We start from the raw sequence: 12,767 nt of genomic DNA, 5'->3' as shown, positions 1-12,767 counted from the left end.
TTGCTGTGGGCATACTCTTGGCTTATCCTTAGGGGAGACAACCAATTTAGAAAAGAAATAGGTACACCTTATATCTTAACTTTTGTTCTGTTTTTATTACTTATTATTACTTACAATACATGCAAAATAACATAAGTGAAACATAAAAATAGTAATAACAATAAAATTAATTTCAGTGCATATGCCACCCACCTTAAAAACCGTCACTAGTACCTTTGATGCTGACTATGTGCTTTTCCCAATTTCCATTCCTTCACCTCCAAAACTTCTCCAGAAGTAACCACCATCCTGAATTTTGTCGATCCCTTGCATTTCTTTTCCATTTTCTCCCATACATAGTCCTAATCATTATATTTTTAGTTATACATATTTTGAACTTTATATAAATGACATGATTTTATATGAACATCTTTGCAAATTGCTTTTGATTTAATAGTTTGTTTCTGACATTCATTCATGTTGTTGTTGTTAATTCATTTTCATTTAGGATAGTGTTCTCTTGTCTGGATACAGAAGAATTTATTTCTTTTTTTTGTTGTCGTTAGATATTTGGATTATTTCTAGTTTGTTTTGCTTTGTTTTGTTTTCGCTATTATAAGCATCCCTGATATAAAGATACTCATACATGTCTCCTAGTACATATGGGCAAAAGTTTCTCTAGGACAGTGGTTTTCAAACTTATTTTACCATGATCAACAATTAAGAAATATATTTCTACAGCACATACACACACACATAAACAGACACACATGTATACCACATCACATACACATTTATATAAATTAAAATTGTCACACAAATATTTACCATTATACTGGAAATTCTAGCCAGGAAATTAGTCAAGAAAAAGAAATAAAAGGCATCCAGATTGGAAAGGAGAATTAAAACAGTCTCTGTTTGGAATTAAAACAGTCTCTGTTTGGAGGCCAGATCAAGAGGGTGGAGTAGAAAAATCCTAGCCTTCTCCCACAGACATACGAAAACTACAGCTACATATAGAATAACTATCTCTGAAAGTGACCTGAAGACTAGAAGAACAGATTTTCTACAACTAAGGATATAAAGAAAAGGCCACATTGAGATGAAGAGGAGGGGAAGAGATGTGGTCTGGTCAGAACACCTCCCCCCCAATGCAGTGACCCACAAGCCAGAAGAAAATCACAACCATGGGGGTCCCCCCTGAGGAGTGAGGGGTCCAAGACCCACACTGGGCTCCCCAGCCTGGGGCACCTGCACCGGGAAGACAAACCACCATAGTGTCTGGCTTTGAAAACCAGCAGGCTTATCTTTCAGGGGAGCCAGAGGACAGCGGGAGACTGCTCTTGAAGGGCTCACTTGCTCTGAGTCCCAGCACAGACAGAGCAGCAACTTTAAAAATGCCTTGGCTTTATGAGGAGGAGATTTATTGATTAATTCTGGGGCAGGTACCAGGGGATGGAAGTGCTGGTAGGTGCCATTTTTTTTCTCTCCTTACACCTAGCTGGCCCAGTACTGGTAGGTGCCTTTCTGTCACTCTTCATCAACATAGGTAACACTACGTGCCCCACCCCAATGTTCCCCTAAGTACCTGCCCAACCCAACCCACCTGCCTCAACCAGTCCCTCTAAAGAAGCTCCCACCCCATCCTACCTGGTACATGGTTCTGCCCAGGACCAGTGATCCTCCAAAGTGGCTCACATTCTGGGGGACCTAGCCCTTCCTACCAGCAAGCCCACAGAAGTTGCAACCAGGCCTCACAGACAGCTGGGCTGGGGATCAGCCCTGCCTACCAGAGTGTCTTGTAGAAGTCATGGCCTAAACACAACAGGAGGATGCAGGCAGCCCATGCAGGGGATAGCCTTGAGCACCTGGCTTGGGTGACCAGGGGGGATTATGCCACTGGGCTCTACATAAAACTATCTACATAAGGCCACTCTTTTAAAGTTGGGAGATGTAGCTGATGTACCTAATGTATAAAAACAAACACCGAGAGTTAGGCAAAATAGGAGACAAAGGAATACCTTCCCAGTGAAAGAACAAGATAAAACCCCAGAAAAAGAACTATACAAGATGGAGATAAGCAATTTATAAGATAAAACGTTCAAAGTAATAGTCATAAAGATGCTCATCAAACTCAGGAGAAGAATGGATGAACACAGTAAGAACGTCAACAAAGAGATAGAGAATACAAAGGAGAACCAATCAGAACTGAAGAATACAATAAATGAAATGAAAAATACATTAGAGGGAATCAATTACAGAATAGAGGATACAGAAGAACAGATCAGTGATCTGGAAGACAGAGTAGTGGAAATCACCCAATTGGAACAGCAAAAAGAAAAAAAAAGGAATTAAAAAATGAAGATAGCCTTAGGAACCTCTGAGACTACATCAAGCATACTAACATTTTCATTAGAGGGGGCCCAGAAGGAGAAAAGAGAAAGAAAGGGACAGAAAGCCTATTTGAAAAGATAATAGCTGGAAACTTCCCTAACCTGGCAAAGGAAACAGACATTAAAATCCAGGAAGCACAGAGAGTCCCAAACAAGATGAAGCCAAAGAGACCCACACGAAGACACATTACAATTAAAATGTCAAAAGTTAAAGATAAAGAGAGAATCTTAAAAGGAACAAGAAAGAAAAAAGTTATGTACAAGGAAACCTCCATAAGACTATCAACTGATTTTTAGGCAGAAACTTTACAGGCCAGAAGGGACTGGCACAATATTTTCAAAGTGCTGAAAGGAAAAAAACTTATAAGAATACCCAGCAAAGTTATCATTCAGAATTGAAAGAGAGCTGGAGCCTCCCAGACAAGCAAAAGCTAAAAGTTCATCACCACTAAACCAGCTTTACAGGAAATGTTAAAGGAACTTCTTCGAATGGAAAAGAAAAGGCCATAACTAGAAACAAAAAAAACTATGAAAGGAAAAATATCTCACTAGTAAAGGCAAACACAGAGTTAACGTAGTGGATCTACCACTTATAAAGCTAGTATGAAGTTTAAAAGACAAAGGTAGTAAAATCCATCTAAATCTAAAATAATTAGTTAAGCAATACACAGAATGAAAGGATGTAAAATATGATGTCAAAAACATAAAATGGGGGAAGGAGTAAAAATGCAGTGCTTTTAGAATGTGCTCCAACTTAAGCAACCATCAAATTAAAATAGGCTGCTATATACATAGGTTGCTATATGTAAATCTCATGGTAACTACAAACCAAAAACCTATAGCACAAAATATAAAGAGAAAAGAATACAGACATAAAGCTAGAGAGAGTCATCCAATCACACAGGAAGAGAACAAGAGAAGAAGAAAGGGACAGAGCAGAACTACAAAAACAACCATAAAACAATTAACAATATGGCAAAAAGTACTTACCTATCAGTAATTACTTTACATGTAAATGAACGAAATACTCTAATCAAAAGATACAATGTTCTTGGATTGGAAGAATCAATATTGTGAAAATGACTATACTACCCAAAGCAATCTAAAGATTCAATGCAATCCCTATCAAATTACAAATGGCATTTTTCACAGAACTAGAACAAAAAATTTAACAATTTGTATGGAAACACAAAAGACCCCAAATAGCCAAAGCAATCTTGAGAAAGAAAAACAGAGCTGGAGGAATCAGGCTTCCTGATTTCAGACTATAATACAAAGCTATAGTAATCAAGACAATATGGTACTGGCACAAGAACAGAAATATAGATCAATGGTACAGGATAGAAAGCCCAGAGATAAAGCCATACAGCTATGTTCACCTAATCTATGACAAAGGAGGCAAGAATATACAATGGAGAAAAGACAGTCTCTTCATTAAGTGGTGCTGGGAAAAGAATGAAATTAGAAGACTCCCTAACACCACACGCAAAAATAAACTCAAAATGGGTTAAAGACCTAAATGTAAGGCCAGAAACTATAAAACTCTTAGAGGAAAACAGGCAGAACACTCTTTGACATAAATCACAGCAAGATCTTTTATGACCCACATCCTAGAGAAATGAAAATAAAACCAAAAATATACAAATGGGACCTAATGAAACTTAAAAGCTTTTGCACAGCAAAGTAAACCATAAACAAGATGAAAAGACAACCCTCAGAATAGGAGAAAATATTTTCAAATGAAGCAACCGACAAAGGATTAATCTCCAAAATATACAAGCAGCTGATGCAGCTCAATACCAAAAAAAACAAACAACCCAATCCAAAAATGGGCAGAAGACCTAAACAGACATTTCTCCAAAGAAGACACACAGATGGCCAAGACGCACATGAAAAGCTGCTCAACATCACTAATTATTAGAGAAATGCAAATCAAAACTACAATGAGGTATCACCTCACACCAGTCAGAATGGTCATCATCAAAAAATCTATAAACAATAAATGCTGGAGAGGGTGTGGAGAAAAGGGAACCCTCTTGCACTGTTGGTGGGAATGTAAATTGATACAGCCACTATGGAGAACAGTATGGAGGTTCCTTAACAAAACTAAAAATAGAACTACCATATGATCCAGCAATCGCACTAAGGGGCATATACCCTGAGAAAACCATAATTCAAAAAGACACATGCACCCCAATATTCATTGCAACACTATCTACAATACCAGGACATGGAAACACCATAAATGTCCATCGACCGATGAATGGATAAAGAAGATGTGGTACATATATACAATGGAATATTACTCAGCCATAAAAAGGAATGAAATTGGGTCATTTATAGAGATATGCATAGACCTAGAGTCTCTCATACAAAGTGAAGTAAGTCAGAAAGAGAAAAACAAATATTGTATATTAACGCATATATGTGGACTCTAGAAAAATGGTACAGGTACATATTTGCAGAGCAGGAATAGAGACGTAGACATAGAGAACAGACGTGTTGACATGGGGGGAAGGGGAGGTGGGATGAATTTGGGAGATTGGGACTGACATATATACACTACCATGTGTAAAATAGATAGCTAGTTGGAAACTGCGGTATGGCACAGGGAGCTCAGCTCGGTGCTCTGTGGTGACCTAGATGGGTGGGATGGAGGGCGGTGGGAGGGAGGTCTGAGAGGGAGGGGATATGTGTATACATATAGCTGATTCACTTTGTTGTACAGCAGAAACCAATGCAACATTGTAAAGCAACTATACCCCAATTAAAAAAAAAGATACAGGATGGCTGAATGGATTAAGAAAACAAGACCCATATATATGCTGTCTACAAAGAGACTCACTTCAAATCTAAAGACACACACAGACTGAAAGTGAAAGCATAGAAAAAGATATTCCACACAAATGTAAACAAAAAGAAAGCTGGAACAGCAAGACTTATATTAGACAAAATACACTTTAAAACAAAGACTGTAACAAAAGACAAAGAAGGACATAACATAATGATAAAGGGATAAATCCAAGAAGAGGACATAACATAAATAGATCTATGTACAATAGTCAAGATATGGAAGCAACCTAAGTGTCATTGATAGGTAAATGGATAAAGAAGATAGAGTATATATACAAAACAATATCACTCAGCCATAAAAAAGAATGAAATCTTGTCATTTGTGACAACATGAATGGACCTAGAGGGCATTATGTTAAGTGAAATAAGTTAGACAAAGAAAGACAAATATGATTTCACTTATATGTGGAATCTAAAAAACAAAACAAATGAACAAACAAAACAAAGCAAAGCAGAAATGGACTCACAGATACAGAGAACAAACTGGTGGTCATCAAAGGGAAGGGGAATAGGGGGTTGGGTGAAACAGGTGAAGGAGATCAAGAGGTATAAACTTCCAGTTATAAAGTAAATAAATCACAGGATGTAATGTACAGCATAGAGAATATAGGCAGTAATATTGTAATAACTTTGCATTATGACAGATGGTTACTAGGCTTATTGTGGTGATCAATTCAATATATACATATATATACATATATATGTATATATATAATATGTCAAATCACCATATTGTACATCTGAAATTAATACAATATTGTATGCCAACTATAGTTCAATCAAAAAAAGAAAAAGAAAACAACCTCTCTGTTTGCAAATTACATATCTGGTATAGAAAATACTAAGGAATGTACACACAGACACACACACACACACACAAACATATTATAGCTAATAAATAGTTCATCAAGATTTCAGGATACAAGTTATCAGATGATTTAGTTTTAACGTGGGTGTTTCATTGATGTAAAGGAAGATTATTTTTAGAGAAGGACTTAAGAACATAATTATATCTAAAATCACAGAGTATAAAAAGAAATCTTGAAATTAAGAAAATTTTAAAGTGCTAGACTTATAGTCAGTGTCTCATTCTTGACCTCAAAAAATGGAGAAAACAAATTCATATGTATTTTTAATGGATGTTACCCTGGTCGGGTTAAAAAATAATTTCCAACTGAACAAAAGTAGACAAATTAATCCATGTAGCAAAATAGAGGGAAGAAAATGTTATACTTTCTTCATATAAGTTGGGGTCACAATTGGGGTATTTTTGTTTTTTCCTTTTAGAAATTTATTTTATAAAAATGAGATCATGTTCATTGTAATCAGGATGTAAAAGAAATTTATTGATTTTCTACATGAAGATTTTCTACCTAGTATATCTATTACTTTGCTTGAATAACCTATAGAATTTAAAAGTACATTCTCTCACCGTAGAGAACAAAGTTGAAAACCAATCTATTAAAAGGGCTTCGGTTTATATTATTCAAATCTTCAACATCTTTACTTCAAAGCATATTATTAAGTTAAAGTAATTTTAAGTATATTATAATGGTATATTATAAAATACAGAGCTCAAAAGAGTAGAATAGGAAGTCCAGAAACAGACCCAAATTTGTAAAAGAGGGTATTATATGAAGGTATCACGCAGCATTTCAAAGCAGTAAGCAAACTAGTATTTTTTATTTATGTTAAATAATTAGCACATTTTATGCACCACAATAAATTTCATATTGACCAAAGAATTACATGTTATATGTGACACCTAAATAAAATAAAATAAAAAATAATAAATATGTATCAGATTTAGGAACATTCCAAGTCAATGGGTTCATTTCAAGCAAAGGCAGAATCCACAGAGAGGTTAATAGAATTGACACATATACAAATACTAAAAACAAATAAAGTACAAATGAAAAACCACAAAAATATATAAATAGCCCTTACAAACAAAATATGAACACCTAAATAGAGAAATGATCAAAAGATACAAAGTGGCAATTAACAAAAGAAAAAGGTACAAATTGTAAATACATGTGGAAGTGTCTGGCCTTGCTATTAATAAAATTAATACAAATGAAAATAACAATAATATGCTACTTTGACCACTTATTCAATCCAAAAGTATTTATTCAGAGCCCACAAATACTAAGAATAGGTACTATTCTGGAAGCTGGAGATATAGCAAGAAACAAAACACACAAAAATCCCTCTGTATAGCTGGTAGTTTTGAAGTTCAGGGTAATGGGCATTGACATAATCTCCTAGTAGCAGTATAAATTGATACAAATTTATACCATTTAACACAATTTAGGCAATGCACTTTTGCCAAGAAGTCAAACTTAACAGTCTTCCTTTTTGAAGTCTTTTAGACTCTAAAGGCTTGGAAAGGTTGGAATGGAAAACATCTTAATGTTCAACAACAGGGGATTATTTGAGTAAATTAGGGTCCATTCATGTGATGGAATATTATTCTGCCAATAAAAATATTGGGGATTGATTATAATATATTTGCTGGGGTTTGAGGGATTCCAATAAACAATACATGTGTCTTCACCACCAAATTTCTGGACCAGCTGAGGAATCAGACAGATGAAGATCAAATTATATCTTTATTGCTGAAAGAGATTAGTAGAGAATATAACTTTAGGTCAGGGCTAAATGACCTAATTTTTAAAATCCCATTATTAAATGTAATTACCTGTTCTCAGACACAGCTGGACAACTGTAAGCTTCCTGCATCCATCCCATCCCCACGCCCACTCACCACAGGAGTAGGAGAGGCCCCTTAGCACATAGCAGAGAATAAACTAGAATACATCCTCTCTGCAGGCATGAAGAGTGGGAATGCAGAATTTTGAGATGAATTGCCCTATTCCTTCTCCCAAACTCACCAGTCTGAGAACTCATGATGGTTAGGTAGGGGTAAACAGAGAACCCAGGACTGTCAATCTCAATAAGCCCCCAAAAGGAAACCTGAAAAGCAAATGTAGGTGTCCTACCCAACAATATTGTATATAATGAAAACAGTTTTAGGATAGATGTTATATTTAAAGAAGGTGAGACCCCAAAGGGCCTGTTCTGTGCAAGGCAAGGAGAGGAAGTTGCTTGTTTTTCCAGAGAAGAAGGAGAAAGACAAGTGAGGGATGGAATAAAATGCCTAATGGCATTCACTTCCCAGTGTAACACTCCCTAAAACTTCCCCCAAATGCAACAACAAATGCTTTGAGCAAGTGGATTTGGGGGAGAAACCCACAAAAATCCTGGGCATTGCTGCTAGATAAAATGTTGTGCAGAGCCCAAAGCCAGCAGGGAGGGACACAGGAAAGTGAAAGCAGAGAGAAGTATGGGGAAATTAGCCCTAAGACACACAGTAATCATGTGTGTGGAAGAGGACTCTCACACAGCTGTGAAATATAGGTCCTGGCCAGTTTAACCACACCTACTTGACAGCTGACATCCATGTTACATGTATATCTCTTCATGTAAGAAACTGAAAGAATTTTCTGTAAGTTCTTGACCCAGAGTATGGTGCACAGACCAGCAAGGTCAGCATCTCCTGGGAGCTTGTTAGAAATGCAGAATTTTCATACCCACTGAATCAGAATCATATTTTCACAAGACGCCCTGGTGATTTCTATGCAAATAAAACTTTGGAGAAGCACTTCTCTAAACCATTAACTATATTCCATTACTGGAATTTTCTGTATCTTTCACTTTTTTTCTACAATGACTGAGTATTAACTTTTATAATCGGCTTTTAAACAGCTGTTACTGAACTTCCAGTTCCAGATTCACTTTTCCCTGCTTCTCTCTCTATATATAACTAAATACCCTAGAAGTTGTTCAACATACAACCATAAAAGGACCACAAAAGGTAGAAAGAAAGTGGACTGGCTAGGGACCCCAGAACTTAAAGAATGACCCTGCAGTGAGTTCCCTGGGTTTTCTTTTTATCTCTCAGGATGGGTGCTATAGAAGACTGTAAGCCAGAACAGTCAACAAGCAGAGAGAGAGAGAAGCCTACTCTCCTGTTAAAGGACTGGGGAAGGGAAAGCTCAGCAAGGATGTAGTAGGGAGACCCACACTTAGTGATAGTGGTGGCCGAATCTGCCTAAATTAGCAGCATAGGGAGAAATTGGGGATGAGGGAAGTCTATCCTTCCCATGTCACACACCCATGGGAAGCAGCAGGTCCCAGTCCACCAGCAGCTGTATCAATAGCGGAACCTGGGTGCGCTGACATATCTCATGCCCCAGCATGTGAGCCTTATTCTGCCTGCAATGGCAGCATCAGCAGAGCCTGGTTGGTGAGACCTAGACTTCAAGATAGCATCAGGAGGGCTCCTCCACTCACACCAGACATGGGATTGGTAACTTATTTGTCTGGCTTCTTGGAGGCACCTCTGTGCATTTGTCCTGAAGTGGTCTTATGGATGTCTTTCAGAAAATGGTTATTTTATATGATTTGTCATGGAATTTGTTCTAATAAATCATTCTTCTATCATGTGGCAACATGCAAAAAAATAAAACAAAACAAAACGTTTCAGAAGAATTGCTGACTCAAGTTAGAACTTGCTTCACCATTTTTATCCCAATCCTTACGATTAAAACATCAAAAAGAGCACTTTAAGAAATAATCTTTATGAAGTCAAAAACCAGAGGAGTCTCCATGATTCTCCACTCCTATGGCAAACAGGAAGGAAGAGGTGCACACATAGTGGAAAGACTGCAGCTTTCCTTTACTCCATTTGTTGTCTATTTGTGTGTATGTGTGTTTGCAGTGCAATTTAGAATATTTTCATTTTTGATGGTGTACTGGAAGGCATTAAAAACCTGAAAACAATACTGAAGGCATTAATAAATACAACATAACCACTGCTTCAATGTAACAGTGCTTCAGGTTTCTTCAAGAACATCCACAGCTCTTTTCATTTGATCTCCATTTGACCCATTTTGATGTTTGAATAAAGTTTGTGCTGCCATAGTTTCTTATATATTCATAAGGCAGTGTTCTCAGCTATACCAAATAACACTTGACGGTTATTTGACACTATTCGTCTTAACCTGTAGTAGTATCAAGTTCGGCCTTACTCTCCACCAATTTTCATGAATGGTTCAGCCCAACATGCCATGACTATAGAAAATTTCAGCTGAAGTAAAAATAAATGTCATCAGTTTTTCCAAATTGTATAGCAAACTTTGAACAGCTTGTGGCATACTAATTGAGAATTTCTGCCTTTAACATTTATAATATGAAATAAGTGTTCAACTGTGTTTGTCTTGCTTGGATTTCCTTTGGTTATAGTTTGATTAATCTTATTTATCTTAGATGTATATAAAAAAATGTGCCTTAACCTAATAAAGGAGAGAGATCTCATCTAATTTAGAAGGCATGAAGAAGATAATTTTAAAGTCCAAATAAAGACACAAAAGTTGGGAAAGCAATAGTACTTTGACAAATGGAAATTGTCCTTCTGAATTCTCCCAGATTGTAATCTCTTGTAAGCAGCAATTTAAGCAGGATTAAGTGTTTATTTAGAATATAACATTCATTATTCTTTGCCTCTAGATACCGACTCATCGGTCAATCCTCTGCTGCATGCATCATCTCTGGCAACTCTGTCATCTGGGATAATGACCCACCTATTTGTGAGAGTGAGTTGGAATATTATTTTCTATCACCTTTACCAATAAGTTCTCACTTTCCCCCTGGAGTTATAAAAATCTTGATTGATTTTTTTCATTCTGTCATTCAGATGGCTGAAGACAGCTATAATGGTCTCAAAAATACATGTGGGGTCCTGGCAACTGTTTTCTTAAGTTCTTCTTTATCCTGGGTTGTGCCTTTTCTGAACCTGGGGACTTAAATGCATAAAAGTCTTCAAACTTTATTTTTACCTCAGTTAATTTGGAATTATGTTGGTTCTGCCATCCCCAGTATAATAACCATCCTGCTTAGAAAATTAGTAAAGATTTTTAAAGTGATACTCTTTGAGGTTTGATGAAGCTGTGGAGGAATTCACACTTTCATGTGCCAATGGTTCAACACACTCTCTTGAAAGTCATTATGTAATATAAGCCTCAAAATTGGGCTTATATTTTGACCCGCTTCTTAGAATTTATACTTAGGAAATAAACAGATTGTAAACTTTTTATTGCAGCATACTTTATAATGGCAAACATGTTAAACTAACCTAAATGCACTGCATGGTTCCTAATATGGTTTGCAAATAACCTATTGGAAGCAAAAAGACATGTTAAAAGTGACTACTGAGAATTCCCTAAGAAGCATAAAATAGCCATGCAGAATTAGAAGAAATACATCCATACATTGGAAATTTATTCAGCCATAAAAAGATATTATGGAAAAACACTTAATATTTATAAAGATGATTGTTATATATATTTCTGTGAAGAAAATCAGATGACAAAATGGTATGTTTTATACACAATTTATACAAGACTATACAAGATCTCATTAAAAATAATACACCTTGACATATTTCCATATTTTTGTCTCTATCTATAATTTTGTAACCTTTTCTGTATCCAACCCTGGCAAATGGCTTTAAGCCTCCTTGGTAAAGGGTAGGGAGGAAACTTACAGTATACATTTTGGCTGTGCAGCAGTTGCTTCCTCTTCCTCAAGAAGAGCCAGTCTCCTGTTTTATTGAAGCTGCTCTGGGTCTCTAAACTGGTTCTCAAGTCTTAGAATTGGTTGATAAATAACCACAACTCTCTTCTGTAGTGATTCAAGTCAGACCTGTTCACTAGACCTAGATCTTCTCTGCTAATACAAATCAACTAAAACTTTAGACCACTATCCATCTGCTTCAGTTTTAGCGATTCCATGATCAATGAGCCAATGACAAAGATCTTTGCAGGAAAATCATTCTGATTTCTGCTTCAGTTGTCTCTGACAGTTAAGTGCTACCACTTGGCCTCTGTGACCCTGAGGTCCTTTCATCCCCATTGGATTCAGGTAACCCCATTTAATAGCTACCATTCCCACTGTCATTCCTGGCCTATGGAGAATAACCATCACAGAGTTCTTCAAGGATGCTGAAACTTCTGCATAAATGTATTTCTCAAAGCCTTGGGTAAAAGGTCTCACTTTCAACCTATGTGCACCATGGAGATAATTAGGGAGTAGATGAACAGGTCTTACATAATAAATCCACTCTAGCATTCCTAAGTCCCTAGGCCACAGGATGTTTTCCTCTGCAGTACACTAATAATCTTCTGCTTTTGAACTTCATTCTGTTAGGCCACACTCAAACTAACACATTGAATTCAGAATCTCAATTCTTTTGCTGTATTTTATACTTTCTCACAGGTCATAAGTTTTATTTCCCCAGATCTCCCTGGTCCTGTCAGGGCTTGAATCTGGTTAGAGGACTAGAAACAATGCAAGGTGGTAGGGATAGGTCCTGAGGAAAATCAGCAGTCCCTGCAATTTGGGTGGCCAGACTTAGTAAATAAAAATGCAAGATGCCCAATTAAATTTGAATTCAGAGAAGCAACAAATATTTCTGTAGAA

The 12,767-nt window shown here is 36.6% G+C and overlaps 1 protein-coding gene across 1 annotated transcript in view; it reads left to right on the top strand.

The window, feature by feature from the left end:
* The window catches only part of LOC137760733 (complement receptor type 1-like), a 169,677-nt gene that overhangs the window by 58,795 nt on the left and 98,115 nt on the right, over positions 1-12,767 (top strand). Inside the window, exon 14 of the mRNA XM_068537637.1 lies at positions 10,797-10,882. Within this exon, the coding sequence (XP_068393738.1) occupies positions 10,797-10,882 (86 nt within the window). The remainder of the gene's footprint in view (positions 1-10,796; positions 10,883-12,767) is intronic.

The sequence above is a fragment of the Eschrichtius robustus genome, chromosome 3 (genome assembly GCF_028021215.1).
Source record: "Eschrichtius robustus isolate mEscRob2 chromosome 3, mEscRob2.pri, whole genome shotgun sequence".
In the NCBI taxonomy this organism is placed as follows: Eukaryota; Metazoa; Chordata; class Mammalia; order Artiodactyla; family Eschrichtiidae; genus Eschrichtius; species Eschrichtius robustus.
Note: the sequence above shows the minus strand (reverse complement) of the source record. Positions and strands in the feature narration are given on the sequence as shown.